General features: G+C 39.4%; 5 protein-coding genes across 6 annotated transcripts in view; 3 read left to right on the top strand and 2 right to left on the bottom strand.

The window, feature by feature from the left end:
* LOC137576868 (5-hydroxytryptamine receptor 1A) overlaps window positions 1-2,682 on the bottom strand; it is a 50,730-nt gene extending 48,048 nt beyond the window's left edge. For both annotated transcript variants that reach the window (XM_068290200.1, XM_068290201.1), the window contains exon 1: window positions 1,991-2,682. The gene's annotated coding sequence lies outside the window, so the exon portion shown is untranslated. The remainder of the gene's footprint in view (window positions 1-1,990) is intronic.
* Window positions 2,683-5,939: 3,257 nt separating this feature from the next.
* Window positions 5,940-7,753, top strand: LOC137577836 (uncharacterized). Its single transcript, XM_068291389.1, has 4 exons — window positions 5,940-6,098; window positions 6,179-6,573; window positions 6,635-6,751; window positions 6,814-7,753. Exons 1-4 carry the CDS (start codon window positions 5,949-5,951, stop codon window positions 7,751-7,753), a joined length of 1,602 nt encoding a protein of 533 aa, XP_068147490.1. The 5' UTR covers window positions 5,940-5,948.
* Window positions 7,754-10,798: 3,045 nt separating this feature from the next.
* Window positions 10,799-13,241, top strand: LOC137577835 (phospholipid-transporting ATPase ABCA3-like). Its single transcript, XM_068291388.1, has 2 exons — window positions 10,799-12,785; window positions 13,213-13,241. The coding sequence occupies exons 1-2, from the start codon at window positions 10,799-10,801 to the stop codon at window positions 13,239-13,241; spliced, it is 2,016 nt and encodes a 671-aa protein (XP_068147489.1).
* A 380-nt stretch (window positions 13,242-13,621) lies between these two features.
* LOC137577832 (ATP-binding cassette sub-family A member 17-like) lies at window positions 13,622-15,833 on the top strand. Its single transcript, XM_068291387.1, has 2 exons — window positions 13,622-15,598; window positions 15,658-15,833. The coding sequence occupies exons 1-2, from the start codon at window positions 13,622-13,624 to the stop codon at window positions 15,712-15,714; spliced, it is 2,034 nt and encodes a 677-aa protein (XP_068147488.1). The 3' UTR covers window positions 15,715-15,833.
* Window positions 15,834-17,399: 1,566 nt separating this feature from the next.
* On the bottom strand, window positions 17,400-18,685 carry LOC137577247 (probable isocitrate dehydrogenase [NAD] subunit alpha, mitochondrial). The gene has a single exon (XM_068290668.1). It carries the CDS (start codon window positions 18,621-18,623, stop codon window positions 17,463-17,465), a length of 1,161 nt encoding a protein of 386 aa, XP_068146769.1. The 5' UTR covers window positions 18,624-18,685; the 3' UTR covers window positions 17,400-17,462.
* Window positions 18,686-20,253: the final 1,568 nt, after the last annotated feature.

The raw sequence follows: 20,253 nt of genomic DNA, 5'->3' as shown, positions 1-20,253 counted from the left end.
GACCATGGGAAACAAGTTCAATTTACAAAAAGCAGTTACTCAATCAAATGTAGACACAGCCACACACAAGGCCCAAAATGCATTTAAATTGTAAAGCAAACAAAAGAGTAATTTGCATTGTAAATATTATGAGGACTTATAATCAATTCGCAATGGCCAAGTCTGCGTATGATTTCTATACAAAGTTTGTAGGTATATGTTTACTCACTCGTCCATGACCATGGTAGTGAGAGATGTTGGGCAAGTCAGGAACAGGTATTCGACAAACATTTAAGGTATTTTGAGGCTAATTTAATTGACTTTGTAGCGTTTACATTGTTGCTGCTGCTATTGTATGTTGTTATCACTTGGAAAGGGGGCATTAAGTTGCCTAGGCTACCAGTGGTACATGCATTCATTTATGTAGTCTACTTTTGGGTTTCTTTTGTGTTACCTGTCTTTGATGTGACAAAAATGTTCAATGTTCGAATGTTCAGGACATTCTTTTCATTACAATCACTGCCAGACGGCCAACCCATTTCTTTTCTTACTTTTTTTTTTTTTTTTTGTTTTTTTGACGCTGTGTTAATTAATTGCCATAAAGGTGTCTTTTCATTTTGATTTTTTACTCTCTCTCTCTTGTGTGTATCCATTTGTATTTTAATTGGAAAATAAAATTATATATTGAACTTTGTATACCAATTAGGCCAGTGAAAGATTGTATGATGTTTGTGTACATGCTTTTCGAAATTGAATTTTATTCATTTCATCACTTGGGCATTTGAAAAGTTGTCCTCGGTACATCATCTGCATATCAAATTCAGGATAAATTCTATGTTGCTGGCCGGAAAATGTGTCTTGTGCGATGCCAGGCCCAGATGGCGACGACAATGATACCAGCAATGCTAATGGCCATAGGTTGGCAATGCCAAATGCTAAATGTTTGGCTGCCTTCGCTTGGGTGTCTGCATATTTCAGCAAGTGCCTGCATAAAATACCTCCTTATGGTCCACATTCATGGCAGAGAGCATGCTTTATATTCACTTAATTATAGATGCGACACGCATGCCCTTAGACCCCTCGTTCTACCCCACATCATCATCTCTCATTCCTCGCTCTGCTGCTGCTGACTTTGTTGTTGGGGTGTGGCTGGACAGTCCAAGTTAGTCCCAATTGGACAGCATATTTATGTGCTAAAACCCTGAACCTGGTTAGCATGACTTTGACTCTTACTGTGTCTCTGACTTGGTTCTGCCTTTCGATTGCGTTCATTATGTTCATTAGATAAGGCATACTCCTACTGCACATGTGGCCATAAACTAACAATTACATCAAAAAGGGAACTCTACAAGGAACTCTTGCTATGCTTTGACCTATGCAGAACTGAAATTAGATTTCAATTTGCCTCTCTCATTTTTTGGTTGTTTGTTCATTTGTCAAAATTTATCGAAATAGCATCTAAAATTGAAAAAACATCAATTTTAAAACTTTGTTTTTAATTATAAGATAAATTTTCAATACAAGCATAGCCAAAGAGTTCTTTGACGTTCTTTCAATGTTTTGCTGATTGCCAAAAATCGATAATAGCCTCCTCCAAAGCCCATAGTTGGCCGGAAAATATTTAAAATTTATTGCTATCATATTGAAATCTTAAGGAATAACACCCTACTAATAGAACCAAATCCTCGCCACTACTTCCTTTAGAGGGAAAAAATATTATTGCAATTGAAGCGCTTCTCTCTTTATCTGTGAGGTATTTTTGGTTGATGATATTCGATAAGTAAATACTTTATGTTTCAGTCAACAATGTGTAAAACCAATTGTAATCAGAGCAGCCATCTGCAATTTCAATAGATTGAATTGGACAAGAGTATTTCTGCATACAAATCTGACAAAAATAAAATTGCTATACGACTTCTATCCCTTTGTTGCACGAGATTTCACGAAAAAAAATATATGTCTATAGAGAGAACAGATTGAACTTCAACTGCTGTTAAAGGGTTTCGCTTACCATTCACATCACACGTTCACTTTGTACACGTACCAATGTCCACCTCGTCGTCGTCCTGTTACTTCTTCTCTGACGAATATGTGAGGTGCCGCTTTCAGTTAACCAAACCACGAACTCTGTGACAAAAATATATTTTTTTCCGCCAAACTAGTGGAGACCAGAAAAATGAGAATACCAGCCGTTGCGTTGTTTCACTAAATTCTGTTGTCAAAACTTCAATTATTGTTGTTGCTGGCGGTTGCCCTGCAGGCGAAGTTCAGAGTACAACATTTTGACAGAATTGCAAGAAGCCCAGAAAAAGTCCAGGAAAGACGTTGATGGCCAAAAAGTTTCAACACAAAATACCAAGGCGTAGATGTGTGTATGGATGTGTGTGTGTGGGTGGGTAGGCAATGGCCTAAACCGAGTCGAATATCGGCCGAGTTTCTAGAGTTTTGTAGACTTCACTTGGGCGCACTTAACTTTCACAACAAACTTTTGCGACACTTAACAACACTTGAGTGAAACTTTTTGTAAGCGGGCAACAATTTTTTCCCCTTATTTACTTATCTCAAGAAGTGGCTAATATGTATGCATGTGTTTATGGGCTTACTGTGCGTATGGGTGATGCTGTATGGCTTATTAATACTTAAGCAAAAGACCGTCACGACATAAGTATATTAGCTAATAGTAATTGAATCATATTTCTCAAATGTCACTCTCTACATATGTATACATATCTCTCGCACGCACACACACTAAAAACCACACACACTCTCAAAATTGAATTAGCTCTTTGTGGTCGCCTCACGAATTCTTCGCCCGTTTGATATTACAACCGCTCTGTCGAAGGAATCGCCGTAAACTGTTTTTAACCGTACCCAAAGCGCCCAGATCACAGACTACATGCTTTGGTCTTGGTCCTGGTTTCAGCATCCTGATGCGGCCATCGTCGTTTCTGCCGCCTACAAAAATACAAAACATCGCCAAACACCCAAATCTTTATGAATGGGGCGATGTTTGCGGAACGCTGAGACAGTGGAACGTTTCCGGCGCCTGCGCAATTGAGTGTATGAAAGATTTATGACAGTTTCGAGGCCAACTTTCGTCAAGCACGTGGCGGACCTCCAACAAGTGCGATAAGCACCAAAAACCTGCTGCTCTACTGATAACGCCACCTAACTAACACAGGCAGGCAAATTCGACTGCGGAGGGTTTTTATTTTTCTGTATTTTGTGTAAGGTCAGGGACGACTACGTCATGAGAGTCGAACAAACAGTATTACCTACCACAGGCATAGGTACATGTTTAGTCCCCAAGGTGCATTTGAATTGAAGGTGAAAATTTTGCCTCAATAAAATAAAATCACTTACAATTAGTCATATACTACATTTTAATCTTCTTTCTATTTGTTATCCATATTTCTTATCAGTTGTGAAAGAGATCGAGAGAGAGGTTGAGACACTTTAATAGTTAAATCAGTCATGGGCTGCGGAAGGGGATATAAGAAATGCTACTCACTGCAAAACTAACAAAAAAGGGTATTCTAGTGTAATAGTCTCACATTTTAAAAATAACATAAAAATTTCCCTTTAAAGTCCTTAAGCTTTCAGCAAATCCAGTTGATTTGTCACGATACCATAAATAGTCTATATAGCCTATAGTTATATAGTATTTAGTTTCAACATATTCGAATTTCGGAAAATCATAGTCATAATCAATCCTAAACCAACCGACCAATTAAATCTTAATATTAATCTAATGTTGCGTTCCCACTTCGCACTAATAAAATTTATTCTTGCAAACTTAAGAGCAGATTACCAATATATCAATTGGATACTTACATATATGTAAATTAGGAACCCTTTTGAGAACAATTGAACTATTTGTTGAATAAACAATTTTACAGCAATTCCTTGCTTAGTTTTTAATTAAATTTCAGCAAACCAGTTTAAAACAAATTGATTAGCTTTAGAGATAGTGTAACCAGCCCTGCCCACTGAACTACATGATGGGAGTTAATTAATTTGACTTTGATATGGCTACGACCAAGACCAACCAAGGGGAAGAGAATCGGCGTTACCTTATTGATAATTTCCTCCAAATTGTGCACTCCCCAGACATACACTCACCTATGATGGAGGTTTTTGGTTGTGCGTTGTCATTATACACATAATCTGCTTTATTAACTGTCGACCTCTGTTCGCATGACTGAGCAACATTCCACTGACGCGTTACCCGGCGACCACTTAACCGTGGCCGTAACCGTAAAACCACCAATCACATCTAAATCAATTCGCAACTATGTATGTGTGACACAACGTCATCATGGGATGGAGATTGGGTAGTCAACAAAATTCAACTTAAAGCTTAAAGTCGCTTGCGAAAGCATTGCAAGGATGCGCTTTTCCATTTATTTCAATGGTAATTCTTGATAAACTCCTGTTTTTTTCTTCACATTCTTCGGTTCATTCGCTTGTTCATTTTTGCAACAAAGCACTTTAAAGTATTTGTAATTTGATGTAAATGTATGCATCAGTTGAACTGCGTTACCAAGTCACAAAACCTCTATCACCCTCTGCATGCTTTCTCTCTAAGCACTTGGCAATTGCCTCGGCTCGCCCAAAAGGAAGTAAAGAGGCGAGGCATGCATAAATTACTCCGAAACACACACAAACGACCAAACATCCTCACACCCCTTTCCACCCATACACACGCACACACACACACACACACACAAACAGAAACAGCATGCAAATAGCCAAATGGGACGTGGCTGGAAAAACTATTACAATTATAACCATGAAATTCGTGCTAAAAACAAAATGCTCCAGTTTCGCTTCATTTAAAAGCAACTTCAACTTCAATTGCACTTGCATTTTGGGTACGTTCATTTTTAGACGGTTTTATAATGAAGTATTCAAAAGTAGAGTCATTTTAAACGACTTTACAATATCGAATGCATTGAAAAACTTTGCTTATTACCGGAAAATTATATTGCAGCAGACGACTAGATCTGTTTCAGTCTTTTCACATAGATTGCAACAACATCTTATTTTAATTTAGAAACTATTATGGGCACATTGAAACTCATGAGACTTTCATCGAGTACACCCCCAAATGAAAGTTCAAAGACCAACCCCTTAATATAGTGACAAAAAAGACTAAGGTCGGTCACTTTTACTGGTAAACAATCAAACGACTGTTTGACGTCAGAAGAGACTGCAAATAAAATTTGATAAGTTTTACTTCCGTACGAATAAACCTTTTACTAAAGCTACTACCTTAAAGTAGTTGATATACAGGGCCGGATCAACCAAAAACTTATTAACTTATTTGCCATAGATTTTTAAATTATTACTTCCAAATAAATATACATGATACATGTAAGGCTCATGCCGGTTTTATTATTGCCGTCCAAACACCAAATAATAATAATTTATTTAATATTGACATTAATTCGGAATTCGGAATTGGAACTTGCAAATCAAAGTGACCACCCTCGCATAGTCATATATTATTCAAATAAATGGTCATCGGAGAACGGAAATTAAAACTGGTTTGGCAACAGGTGATAAGAAACACAATTGCCAATGGTAACAATGAATTTTGGGTGCAAATTCTCTGGCATCAGCTGATTGTATTTTGTTTTGAGTGAAATACTTTGCTATTAACATAGATACACACATGCCTTCTAATCTATATAACGATGTTTGCTTGTATGTATATATTGGATAAACTTTTTTGGCATCAGCAGATTTTTATTTCATGGAATTTTGAGGAAATACTTAATACTTATACATCTAATCTATTTGATGATACGCAGTTGTTTATATATTTCAAAACTTTGGACTTGACGTAATATTGGTCATATTGTAAGTGTATGTATGTAGTCAGCAGTTTTGACCCATATATAAGAAGTGTTGGCATGAACAATGGGTACTCAGTAACTCAACTAGTTTAGCTCGATTCGGTCAAAATGGCAGCTAAGGTTCTATTTCCCACCTTCTACAACGATGAGACTAAAATTTGGAGTGGTGCAGAACGAGTTAAGCTTTACAATGAAAATTGTTCAGTGGGTCAAATAATATTTAATAGCCTGAAGAATTGGCCGGACAATGTAATTCAGGTGAGAAAATGGACCAAGTAACCTGGTTAATGTGTTCGAATCCAGATGTTTGATGAGCAATATATCCTAAACAAAAGTAGATTACTCATATGGATGGCACGGTGGCAACCAATGCCGATTTTCTTACCTGGGCAACCCGCATTGCTCTCTTTCTGAAAGCCGAAGGGTTAACCCACGAGGATGTTGTGGGCATTATAGCCAATACAAGCACATATTTGGTTCCTTTGGCTGCTGCTTGCTTCTTCAATACAACGCCATTCCATGCTGTCAACTATACAAGAGATCCGAAAGTAATTTATGGACTGTATAAAACAACCACACCAAAGATTATGTTTTGCGACGGCAATGACTATGAGCGCATAAAAGAGATCACCAAAGAGTGGTCACCAAAAATTGTGACTCTTACGGGACATGTGGATGGTGTGATTGGCATTGACGATCTGCTAAAGGCAAATCCTGCCGAAAGAATTTATCAGTGAGTGCAATCTAATGACACTGAACTTTTTCCTATGTTACTCTTGTGTTTTAAATCTTAGACCATCAAAACTGGCTGTGGGTCCTGATCAGACAGCGGCTATACTTTGCTCTTCCGGCACTTCTGGTCTACCTAAAGCCGTGACGTTATCCAATAGTCATGTAGCCAACACTGCATGGTAAAAGAATTGAATGACTTAACTTTCATCTATACTCTGTACGATTTGTATTCTTCTTGTAGCCTAAGCATTAGTACCGATGTATTGTACACCAGCGCTACCCTGGATTGGATGACAGGGTTTGGCACTGTCATAATGAGTCTTTTTAATGGTATGACACGCATTGTTTCCGATGAAACCTTCAATGCTGCCCATTCGATTGAATTGATAAAAAAATACAAAATCACCACCATTGTGATGGCTCCTTGGCAAGCCTATGAACTATTTACCAGTCCCCAGGCCACTACGGAAAACTTGCAAACACTGAGAATTGTTTTTATAATTGGCGGTTGGATATCTTTGGCATTGCTGCAAAAGGCCCAAAAAATTTTACCCAATTGCGCAATAATGTTCTCCTATGGCACAACAGAGACGGGTGTAGTCACCGTTAATATTGATCACAAGTTGGAGAACTCGGTTGGTAAACTTGCGCCCGGAATTCGGATAAAAATCCTGGATGATCAGGGTCAGCATTTGCCACACAATGAGGTCGGCGAAATTCTCATTGATATTGGTCTGAAATGGGAAGGCTATGTGGATAATCCAAAGGATACAGCTTCAACCTTACAAAATGGATGGATTAATTTAGGTGATTTAGGCTATTTCGATGACGCCAATAATCTGTACCTTGTGGATCGTAAGAAGGATCTACTAAAATACAAATCCAAGCATTATTGGCCCAATGAGCTGGAACAAATCATTGCCGAATTGCCCGAAGTGCAGCAGGTTTGTGTCGTGGGAGTACGTGATGAGAGAGGTGATGCTGCCGGCGCTCTAGTGATCACTAAAGAAGGCATCACAATTAGCGAGCAAAAGATTATCGATCATGTGGCCCAACGTGTTGTGGTCGACTATAAGCATCTTAATGCTGGAGTACAATTTTTCACCGAATTCCCCATGAATACCAATGGCAAAGTAATAAGAAATCAGGCCAGAGAAGCATTCGAAGCTCGTCTAAAATAAATTTCATCATAATCATATCATCAAAACTGTCTACTTATAGATTTATTTAATAAATATTCTTTTAATGAAATTAAACCAGCTACTTTGGTTAACTTTTGAATGCGCCAATCATATAAGCAGATAACCCATTACTTAATTGAGTAGCAAAACGCTTATCAATATAATTCCATAATTTAATTGGCATATCTAATGAAAACAAAGCGACTAAGACTCCAGCCGAATTGATATAAGTAAGTAGATAGAATCAGTTATTAAACCACTTCAATTTGTACTTGAATCTCTACTTTCAAATTTATTTCAATCTACAAATTAAGCGGCTGGGAATGCCTTAAGGTGGGGAAGATAGAGAGGTGCGAAGAGCGTATGCAAACACAACACAATTCACTTTTATGAAAAGGATCTGCCAACACAATTGCAATAATTTAACTTCCGTTTTATGGCGGCCGGCATTTTGTGTTTCCGTTTGTCGTAGTCGTTCTTGCTGCTGCTGCTGTTGCCATTTCCGATGGTCGCAGAGCAATCTGTTCATTGCAATTGTTGTTATTTTCTGTTTCAGCTCTTGGCCATTTTTACGCTTCATCCAAGCGCGAGCTATGCAAAGTGCACACCATGCCAGACCGCACCAAACCAGACCATAACATAACCGACCCACTAAACATCTCACCCCATATTTGGATGGCACTCGAAACTACACACAATTGCCGAGCCGTAACTGGAGCCAGAGCAGGCAGACAGACAGACAGCATCGTAACCAACTCGCTTTCAACCAAATTCAATGTACCGTGTCCTGTTTTGTTGGCTTTATTTTAGCACTGGGTTACTTGGAATTGGAGAGTATGGCCTTTTCGTTTCTCACATAAGAATAGGCTCAATCTCATCCTCCCTTTTGCTGTTATGTGTGTGTGAGTGTGTGTGTGTGCTGTAGACCCTCATTTCTGTCTTCAGCCATAGTTGGCCATAGTTGCCACCGTAAATTATTCAGATTTGAAGTCGTAAATAAGCGAACATAAACATAAGTACAATCTTTGCCTGATTTTGCCACAGGCCACGCCCACCCTTTCTTCAATCACTTTGACAGAAACACTGAAGATTCATCGCTCTGGAGAACATGATTACAATTGACTTATAAAATATATTGTCGTAATTTAATCGGAATTCGGCACCTTTCCAATTAGTATCAAAGACTACAAAAAGTTAAAATAATTTATTTAAACTCAAAGAGAGAGTCGACATTGTGGTCCTTTCCCGTTTGCACCCTTTTTATTAAAGGAACGTGATCCTAATTTTACTTCCTAGACATTGTCTTTGATTTATAACACTTTTATCACATACAAAACATTCTACGAACATACATTCCTCAACGGTAAAGACAATTTTTGTGATTGACATTTCAAATAGAAGATACACACATAGAATTTATGGTAGTTTCTTCCTCACTGACCAGGTGACTGACTGACTGAAGCAACTGAAATGAGATTGATCTCCTGACATAAACGTGATGTGCTTTTAAATTTTTTGTTTTAGTTTTGTATTGATTGATGGGCATTTTTGACACAATCTTGTATTAGCCAGATTTGGATTTGTGGTTGTTTGTCGATATATAGTAGATCGAAAACAAATTGGAGGATTAAGCCAATAAACTCTCTCTAATTATTCCACTCGAAATCCATCGCATCAAGAGCAAAAACCACACATGCAAACGATGTTTACATGCAATTACCGTTTCAGTTTACCGCTGCCAACTCGAACGCCATTTGCCATTGTTTATTACATGCTTTTAGCCAAAAGCTGGCACAAGGAAAAGAAGGATTGGGCGGGCAGGGGGTTCGACCAGCGACTGGAGATATGGCCTGGTCGCATTCTTAATTGCATAGCCTGCCATTTATCATCGTAGAGCAATTTCAGTTGCAGCTGCAGGTAAAAATGTCGCACATGCTTACAGTGTTTGTGCCTCATGCGACAAGGGTAAAACAAAAAAATCCATCCATGATTGTTGGTAAAGGAATGTCAGCATCTGCAAGGAATAATTTCATCCGCGTGCGATTACTAAATTAATATATCGAATTTTGTTTTCTGACAGATTATACAGTTTTTTTAGTGTCCGAAGCCAAAACTATCAAATTCTGTATTACATTATTTGAATAACATTACTTGCTGTTGTAATTCTAGAAGATTTTGCAGAATGCTGTTCCAAGAATGGGATGCAGAAAAAGAATTGCAAAGATCTAATCGGGCGAGGAATAGGACGCGAAATTTTTTCAAATCCTGCAGAAAAAGATGCGCATACAAATGGACCATAAATGTCGGATATTGCGTATCATTTTGGTGTCCATTTTCTTTCTATTTCTTTTAACACTTATTCGTAATCTGGGTCAAGCAAGGGTAGTGCCAACGCAAATATTTGATGAATTTCCCATTGATAATCTGGATAAGATGCGCTCAGTCCTCGATTGCATACGAAACACTTCTGGTCTTAATTTTGCTGAACGAATAGCTTTTACTCCAAATGCCAAGCCACTGTATGATGTGATTGATTTCGCGACTGATGTTTTAAAAATGGAGCCATGCGTAGGAGTGGAAAGTGTTCAAGAACTTGAAAAAATGGTACGAGAAAAACATTTTATGGCAGGGGTTCATTTTATTGTGAGCGATCCCGATTTAACAATACTTCCATTAAGTCTCAAATACGAATTGCGTTTCCCGCCGACTTTACGAACCGTGCCCCATAAAGATGAACGATTCTGGCCCACTGATCAACTTTATCCGAATCTTATTGAATTGGTGACGGGCAAACCTGACAATAGAACAACTATGGATTCAAAATACGGAAGCGTTCCGCCTGGATATATACAGGAGGGTTTTATTGCTCTGCAACATGCCATTTCCACGTCCTATATAAATTTGGTTAGCGGTGTAGATGTATATTCCCTAATTCAAATGTCGAAATTTCCAACGCAGCGTTATATTTACGATCGACTATTTGTGGTCATTAAATTGTTGCTACCACTTGGAGTTATGTTTTCCTATTGTTACTCCAGCTATAGAATGGCCTCATCGATCACGAATCAAACGGAGTTGGGCATTATGAAGTCTTTGAGAGTTACGTGGCTCAACTGGTGCGCTTGGTTCGTAGTACTTTTTCTGTTGCAGTTACTCATCACACTTTTGTCACTGTTAATATTGTCGACCTGTGGCTGGGAGCAAGATATTTATCAATACAGCGACCCGGTAACCATTTTTTGGTTCATGCTGGCCTACATTGTGGCTAATGTTACCTTCACCTTAATGATATGCTCCGTTATAGTCCAACAAAGTTGGAGTGCTTTTAGTTTGATGCTGATACATATGCTGACATATCTGCCTTTTCCAGTAATATTTGTCTTCTACTATAGATTGTCGATGTTGCCCCTACTGGTCTTCTGCCTCATCCTTAATACAGGATTGGCGATCGGATTGAATATAATTCTCGATTTGGAACGCACTGCAGAGGGGCTTCATAGTTATAACTTTAACTTACCGCACTTTGCTGGATCTTATATTACATTAGGACACGTAACGATAATGATTTTACTATCCGCGGTGATTCACGTTTTGATTCTGATCTATGTTGAAGGCAAACGCAGCGAAGGTAATGCGGCTTCCAAGAACGTTGATGTTAAATCACGACCGGTCCCATGGTATTATCCGTTCAAGTCTCTATTGAAGTGGTGCAAGAAAAAACGAGAAACCAAAATTATTACACATTCAATGCTGTGTGAATTGTTAAGTGATGTAAGCATTGGAGCTGATGCACCCAGAGAGCCTAAGGCACAGAAGATAACAATGACCCAAGTTAGCCAAGAGCCAATAAGTGTAGATGTTGACGTTGCTGTCTATCAAAAGTATCAAAGTCAAAAAAAGATGATTAACGTGGAGCGATCAAACAGTGTCTCGATAATTAATTTGATGAAACCAAAACAAAATTCTTCGTTAGGCAATCTGGCCCAGTCGTTGGCGGCCAGGTCGTCGACCCATTCAACGTCCATTACATCAGAGGGCACAGTGCAGAGTCAACCCCTACATTCCCAAGACTCATCATTCATTGAATCGACTTCCAGTAGCACCTCCGGCGCTTCACATCTATTATTTCCAATTGAGAGCGTTGAGCTTGCTAATTTCGGTGAAGGCATATCAGTGATAAACATAAGTAAATCTATTGAAGGTGTTGAATATCTAAGTAACATTTCCATGACAATCCATCCCAAAGAGGTAACCGTTATTCTGGGTAAAAAAGAGGCAGGAACAATGCTCTTGGCAGAAATCATAGCTGGAACAATCAAAATGACTTCAGGCCACGTAGTGGTTAATGGCAAAAACATTGGCGACTACAAAACTGGAAAGAATTTCGACCAACCTTTCGCTGTAATGCCCAAAGAGGAAATAACCTTTAGGGATTTGACAATCAAAGAGAATTTGTATTTCTACACATACGTACGCGGCATGCGCAATCATCGTCAGATTGCCCGCGAAATCCGCAAATACGTGGGTATGTTGGATGTACCGGAGTTAGTAGATACTCCAGTGAACCAGCTAACCTATGGCATGAACCGATGTCTTGGCTTCTGCTGTGCCATGTGCGGTGGAAGCCACAATGTTATACTCGACGAACCGACCTTGGGCCTTGATCAGCACGGTTGTCATCGGATGTGGGACTTGATAATAACGGCGGCACGCGATCGTGCAATTATTGTATGCACTCATAGACACGAGGAGGCAGTTGTCCTGTCCGATCGGATCGCAGTACTCGATGTGGGACGCCTTCAGTGTTACGGGCGAACTCGTCAACTGCTGGATAGTTTTTGCAATGACTATTACTTGAACTGTAGTAAAACACATGTGTGGAATAACAATCAAGCGCTGGCAATGATGAAGCGTATTATGCCCACAGGACTACAAGTTCAGTTAGACGACGCCACACAGCTGCACATACGAATACCCGATGGCAACGAGAAAGCGTTGGCAATCATTTTGAGGGAGTTGGAAAACACGAAAGGTAACCACAACATTCAAAGTTTTACACTATTTCGCAAAACTCTTCGCGATATGTTTATCCAAAGCAATCCGAAGCTTCATTCTCTGCCAAACTCTGCCGTGGCAAATATGCTAAAGTTTGATCCGGACAAAGGCAAAAACTTCAGTTTACAGCTCAAAGCCATTTTAGTCAAAAAATTTACATATCTACGGAAGAATTTCCTGCTTCCATTGCTCTGGCTGCTTTTGTTTGCGGTTACCATTTTCTTTGAAATTAGTCCACAGGGCACTGAACTCCGCCATTTGCCGAAAATGGATTTGTCACTTTGTTCCTATAAAACAACTTTGGTACTGTCTAAATCAAGTGCTCTGCTCAGCACGATGAACTTCTTCCACCAAGTGGCCAAATGGTTCAGCAAATATATGCAAAATAATCCTGAATTTTGCAGGTACGACGAACAAGTATTCAGAACCATAAAAGGTAGGCGCGAAGTAATTCCATACATCTTGAGAGATCAACAAATGTCCTTTCTGAAAGTGGAAACATTTTACGTGGCAGCCATGGAATTTAATCCACAGAGAATCACATGTTTTTGGAATGGCAAGCTTTATCATGCCGCACCCATTTCCCTCAACTTGATACACAATGCGATATTTCAATATGTCACAAACTCAACGAATGCCACAATAAAAGTTGCAAATTATCCCTTTCACTTCACTTATAGAGAATTCCTAAATTTAAAAAGATTACAACAAGATACCCATCTGAACTTGGGTACCCTTCCCTTTTTAATATTTTTCGCCGGAGTTTCTGTGTTTACAATTCATTTCGTTTACGAGGTCCCTTCAAATAGAATGATGCTAGAGCTAATGAGCGGTGTCAGCTATAATTTATACTGGACTACGAAGTTTCTATGGGATATCGTTCTATATAACATCTGTGTTGTTGCCCTAATTGCCATTATCATTGTGAATGATTTATTCAAACCCGATTCCGATACGAGAGAGTACAATGATAGCACTTTTATAGCGGTAATGGTGTTGCTCTTCGAAGTCTTTGGTTTGGCTGTGTTGCCGTTTATCTACCTGCTAAATCTTCAGACCAAGAACATGCTGTTTGGATACCTACTCACGTTCCTCATTTTGACGGGGACCAGTCTGCTGCCGATTGTAGCAGGACCGGGCATTGAGCGTGTGCTCGATACGGACATGGCTGACGTGATCCAGTATTTGTTGTATTGGTCACCTTCTTTTCTTCTATTTCAATGCATGCGCCAATTGCATGTCCTTGGAGCTATTAACCAAAGCGTGAGGCGTCTCTGTGAATCAGAAATGAGTTTTTCGGAAACTTATGATGTACCAAGCTACTTCAGTTTCGAGTATCCCGGTGTACTTGTACCGTTCATTATGCTCATTTTGTTGTCCATGGCTTATGGGATAATTTTTTACAACATTTCGGAATCCACCTTCTTGAAACCTTGGTTAAGGAAACTACATAGACATTGTACTCAAAATCATCAAGGCAATGCGTTTAAATCATCTGTATTCGATGCAGATATTTTACAGGAGGCCAAGCGTACTCGCTCGTTGGATGATAAAAAACGTGGCGAACTAGCTTTAGCATTTGTCGATGTTGTATATCCTAAATATTTAAAAAGCGTAACGTTTGGAATCAAACACCGCGAGGTATTCGGCATTGTGGGTCGCTTTGGTTCCGGCAAGAGTAAAATGCTTCAGATCACCGCCGGAATAGGTGTGATTGAAAGTGGAGACGTTTACGTATACGGCAAAAGCGTACGAAATAATCCGAAAGAGGCTTTTAAGTATCTCGGTTATTGTTCCAAGGACAATGTTTTGTATGAGTATATGACTGTGAACGAACTGCTTGACTTTTATTGTCGCTTAAGTGGACGAAGGAAAAATGAAAGGACCGATTTGATTGAGTGGTTAGTGACATCTCTAGAACTCACGGATAAGCTCAAAGTTCTCATTGATAATCTTGTCTTTGCCGATTGCCGAAAACTCAGCCTTGCTGTTGCTGTAATCTCTAGTAACCAGGTGATAATGATGGATGAACCAACACGAGGAGTTGATCCAAAGGGATGCCAATTGATTTGGCAGATGATAGGCGTACTTCATAAAATGGGACGTACTGTCGTACTGGCCATGGAATCACTAGAAGAGTGTCTGCCACTATGCAATCGCATTTGTATTTTGGTTAACGGTAGACTACAATGCATTGGCTCTGTCGATTATCTTATTCAGAAGTTCTCACGGGGATCCATTTTACAAATTTACACGCGGCAGGCATATGAGTCTACAGTGGACCTGGGAAAGTCGCACTTGCTGCTCGATATGGACTCCAATTCGCGCATGGGCGATAGCCGTGTTAGCCAAAGAAGTGGAATTTTAACTATTAATAATCCGTCGGAAGCATCTGAAGACTACGAGGATGTTTCTAGCGTTAGCCTTCATAAACATCAAACCCCATCTGTTGATATGGGAGAATCACAATCTTCAACTGAGGAGGACGTATTTTATGCTTGGAAAAGCCGGTTGCAGCCTTATCGTGACATAAGTGAATTTATTGAAGTGGAATTACCCTATGCACGACTCGAAGAGCAGTATTCTAATATGCTTGTCTACTATATACCCTTTAGCAAGTTACCACTGTCTCAGGTCTTTTTCATGATGGAGGCTTGCAAACCTTTATTGAATGTCTCCCACTACATGGTCTGGCGCCCTTCAATTATTGATATGTATGAGCACTTTACAAAGCAACACTGTCGCTTCTGGGGTAATTCTGCTTCAATGACTAGGCAGTCTACAAAAATGGTAAGTAACCATTGTTACTAATGCCAATCGTAACAGTCATTTCATTTCTTCATTGTTAGGAAAACTCTTCAAATTTGGATCGTATCAAACGAATTTTCAAAAGCCAAATGTACTGAATCCTTTGAATATTATTATATAAAGTTTTGTAACTCATTTAATATGCAAGGACTCTTGTATTAATTGTACAATTCAACCTCAAGCGCTGCTCTAAATGGCCTTACCAAACCAACCATCTTCAGCGAAATCCATTTGAATAGTCAAGGATGGAAATGAATAATTCATTATACTCCGTAAGTAAGCGTCGATGATTTAATTAAATAGTTTAGTCACTTTTTCTCAATACGTTTCAGAATACAACTTGTCCACACGGTTCAAGGCCCAGTCAAGGTCACATCCATGAGTACAGAAATTAATTGCTGTACAAATATCATTGTTAAATTTGTATCGTCCATAAAAATAAGTATCTGATTTTAATCAAACTAATCTCTTAGTTTTCAAAGCATTGGAAAGAAATATTATTCAAGTTTAAAGGGATAGAACTAGCTTAAGTATGAATAACGAAAAGAACGAGGGTTTGAAACATATTATGAGTTGGTCGCAAAAACTCATGCTCAAGGAAAAAATAGCGACTTGGAAATACAAATGAATCTTGTGTGTCTAAATCTTTTATTGAGTTTTGTATTTGCACTGCTGCAGAAATCCATTAAAAGTCAAAGACCAAAATGTGAATTGCGCAACCATAAATGTATATTTCATACATGTGCACTGAAAATGTAATAAAAAAAAAACGTAGTAAAGGGAAGAGATAGAATGTCGAAAAGAGAGAGAGAGAGAGAGAGAGAGAGAAAGAATGAAAGAGAAAAGGAGGAAAAGCAATGCCAAACGCGCAACCGGAAACGGAAGCCAACGCAGACAAACAGCAGATACGTTAGGGCGCCAAGGATAAGGCACAAGGCTCAACAGAATACTCTGCCTCTTTTCTGGTCTCTTGTCTTTTTATGATTTTTAAATAAGCAACACGATACACACACACAGTCTCCCACTCACACATACATACCCATAAGTCCACTTTTATGACATTCCAATTTCAAGCAAACAAAAGAAGCAAAAACTACAAGAGTCAAAGGCGGCCAGGACTAATAGGCCCAAAGGAGAGAGGAGCATGGAGAGAATGGGTAATGGCAAAAGAAAGATGTGCCGGTTGGATGCTGGTGTTGGAGAGACGCAGAACAGTGAAATGACAAAAACCGTAAACGAAAATGTACCAAAAGCTTAAACGGCAGTAAAACCAGAGAACAGCAAAACTACTTATTCTTTCTTTTTTTTTGCCTCTGTTCAAATTCAATGGGAAACATCTTCTGGATCTGGAGCTGGTTCCGCTCCCCTTCGACCTGCTACTTAATAGGTGGAGGTGACACTGCGGCGAGATGTCAACATGTGTTTTTATTATCAAGAGTAGAGTGCACTGTGTCCCCTTGTTTTGCAGCACCAACAGGACCAGCCTTCTGCTTTCATGCCATGTGCAGGTCCCGGGAATGCAACTTAATTAAGAGCCGAAAAAGAGGAAACTGCATCTGGTGGTCATAAATCTGTCGAAATTTCGCTGGGACAAGCAGAAGCAGTAGAAAGGCCATATAAATATACGACTGCGATAGCCTTGCAAATGGCCGCTACTTTTATGGGCAGGGTAAGGCTTGACCAAATGGCCAAAGTGAATTAAATGCAACGGTAATTACATATTATAAATGTGTGTTTAGTTAAGAGAACGATAGTAAGGGAATTGCCACTACCACACCGTAAATTATTTCAGCAGAACTTTATTTTGATTATTTTGTTTAATCTAAAGAATGAGTTTATTGTTTGCTTAACTTTGAGGTAGGCAATCGCATACAAGTTGCGTGAACTCCGAGCACTTTGCCTTACCGCCAAGATCTTTTGTGCGACAATCGGTCTCCTTGAACACGGTGCTCACGGCGCAGCAAATTTTATCAGCGTATTTATTTAGTTTCATCTCCCGCAACATTAGTACACCAGAGAGCAGCATGCCTGTCGGATTGACTATATCCTTGCCGGCTATATTTGTATTTGTGTGTATTATTGGCTCATAGATCAATCCCATGGGTCCGACCGCAAAGCCGGGGCATAAAGCTGGCCCGCCCATTATGCTGGCGGCCATGAAAGTCAACACATCTCCATACATGCTAGAGGCAACAAGAACATCCTTTTTCTCCGGTTTCATCAACATAGCCAGACATACTGTATCCAGGTAGCGTTCTTCAAACATTATATCATCCTGATACTTGGCCGCCTCTCTGCGCATAGGCGCTAAGAACGTGCCATCCGTCAATCGCATAATATTTGCCTTATGTGCCACTGTGATCTTCTTACGATTATTCTTTTTGGCATATTCAAAGACATATCTGGCCATGCGATCGGCACCCTCAGCTGTGCTAACTTTAATGGTTTGCATAACACCAGGTACCACACGATGCTCAATACCAGAATATTCGCCCTCCACCTGATCGCGTATTATTAGACAATCCAACTTCCCGTATGGAGTGTTCTGTCCCTCCAGATTCCGACAGACTGCCACCGAGGCAAATAATTGAAATTTCTTGCGCAATTTCCTGAGACAAGGACCACTCTCGAATGGACCCTTAATGCCTATTTTATTTTGACATAGGGACGCCAGCAATTTGGGTGAGATATCTTCACCTTCCGTGGATTCTATTTTATGCTCATGAAAGACATCCCAATCGATCGGTACTTGTACGGTGGAAAAAACCTTGACCAACGACTCAATCATTTCACTGCCAACTCCATCACCATCTATTCGAGTGACTTTCGGGCGTTGGCTCTCTGGCTTGTCCCTGTCACAGTTCTTCTCAAGTTTCTCTGCTTCCTGTTTACATAGATTACTTGCTTTCTCCTTGGCGCATCCCTGATCACTGGTGAAACGTACCCAAAATCTGGCACCCAATATTATCTGCCGGTAGCTTATGTGTAGTCTTTGTATTCGATTCATTTCACAGAGAAATTTTGTTCAAACTTCAAAAGGTGACATAAAAATGTTTATTTGTTGATTTCGATTCCGGTCGGTGTTTTGGCAAAATCTCAACGGCATTATCATAAATTCTTGATCGGGTTTTGTCATATTGCCAAGTGGGTCAAAATAGAAATTAAATTCGAAGACGGTTGAATTTAAATTTTCTATTTGCAGATGGCCGTACCTGGTGTGGGTATTAAATTAAATATGACAATTGACTGAAAGTAAATGGCTTCTGGCTGTGTGTTTTCGTGTGTCTGTGAGTGTGTGGGCGTGGTCGAGTGTATTTTCACACCGTGGAAGGCGTCAACGAGACAATTAAGAGCAGGCCGAAGTCCTGCCATGGCATTTCATTGTTCTCCAAAGCAAATTAAAGCAAGAGAAAATATATATACCTATGTATATCGTATCTCTCTCTTCCAACTATAGCAATTCATCACTGCAATGTCCGAGCAGTGTGCACAGTGCACCTATCAATAACCTTCTTTAACTGTTTTCGTGACAAAAACAAGATAATAGCCAATGTCCTTGTCATGCCAGACACAATCATTGTACAATCGCTTTTACCTAGCTACTTCTACTCCATGCTTATACTTCCTTTTATTTTATCGCAAATGCCTTTCAACTTTGCACATAAAAATCTACAAAGTACCGTTAGCTAACAAAGTCATCGCCAATGAATGGCCAAAGCAACGCAAGTTGGCCAAGAATTTTCTACATGCTTCTCTGTGTGTGCGTGCGTGTGTGTGTGTATGTGTGTCTATGCGTAAATATGGCACAGAAAGTGTTTGCGCACAATGTGTGAACTTTTGACTATTATTAACCCGTCTACGACCCAAAAAATTGGGAGATAAAGAAGAAAGTTAAATCGAGCTTTGCTCACCCAAAAAAAAGGAGATCCCAACAAGACCACGCAGTAGACCACACTGAGTGCCCCTGTGATTGACATATTCAATTTGTGGAAACCATCAATGCGTATGCTGTCAGAGGCTTGACAATGACTTGATGTCCTAGAAACAAGTATCAATAACTTACAATCAGTAGAAGGGATTAAATGCTTAAAATGCAATAAACGTAAACGTAAAAATTGGGAAGAGAAATAATTGATATTGTCCTGCTTATGAAAATAATGCAATGGAAAAAGCTTCGTTAATCACTGTGTATTTAATTTTCTAAATAGAAAGTATTATTTTTGAACTGTTCTAAAGGATCTGCCATCTCAGTGAAACTTCTTAGAAAACTTACCTGTTGATGTATCCAGCTAAATTAAATGAATGACAGTTAGGACTTTTGCATTAATGTTGTGTCCGTGCCAAAATTGTTGAAGACTAGGACACTAGAGACTCGATACTGAGACCAAGACCTATCTGCATCTTCTGCTGAGTCGCCTTCTTACGTGGGCGGCACTTAAGAACCGTTTAAAGATACTACAAATATGACTTACAGGCTCAAACACAATACAAGCGGCAGCAGCAACAACAACAACAACTTTGGTAATAAAATCCATTGGCAACAGATCGAGGGTGGAAGAAAGGTGAAAGCATGAGTAAACAATAAAGATGCATGGCATATTTACAAGTTGTGTACTCAAGTACAAACATTGCCTAAG

The sequence above is a fragment of the Drosophila tropicalis genome, unplaced genomic scaffold (assembly GCF_018151085.1).
Source record: "Drosophila tropicalis isolate 14030-0801.00 unplaced genomic scaffold, ASM1815108v1 contig_593, whole genome shotgun sequence".
Classification (NCBI taxonomy): Eukaryota; Metazoa; Arthropoda; class Insecta; order Diptera; family Drosophilidae; genus Drosophila; species Drosophila tropicalis.
This window is presented reverse-complemented; position numbering and strand designations above follow the sequence as displayed.

Bases quoted from the DNA above. Each gene is read 5' to 3' on its own strand.
- LOC137577836 (XM_068291389.1), top strand. From the start codon at position 5,949: ATGGCAGCTAAGGTTCTATTTCCCACCTTCTACAACGATGAGACTAAA. The intron at 6,574-6,634 runs GTGAGTGCAATC...TTTAAATCTTAG, and splicing joins CCTGCCGAAAGAATTTATCA to ACCATCAAAACTGGCTGTGG. The intron at 6,752-6,813 runs GTAAAAGAATTG...TTCTTCTTGTAG, and splicing joins CATGTAGCCAACACTGCATG to CCTAAGCATTAGTACCGATG.
- LOC137577835 (XM_068291388.1), top strand. From the start codon at position 10,799: ATGGCCTCATCGATCACGAATCAAACGGAGTTGGGCATTATGAAGTCT. The intron at 12,786-13,212 runs GTAACCACAACA...TGAATTTTGCAG, and splicing joins GGAGTTGGAAAACACGAAAG to GTACGACGAACAAGTATTCA.
- LOC137577832 (XM_068291387.1), top strand. From the start codon at position 13,622: ATGCTAGAGCTAATGAGCGGTGTCAGCTATAATTTATACTGGACTACG. The intron at 15,599-15,657 runs GTAAGTAACCAT...CTTCATTGTTAG, and splicing joins CTAGGCAGTCTACAAAAATG to GAAAACTCTTCAAATTTGGA.
- LOC137577247 (XM_068290668.1), bottom strand. From the start codon at position 18,623: ATGAATCGAATACAAAGACTACACATAAGCTACCGGCAGATAATATTG.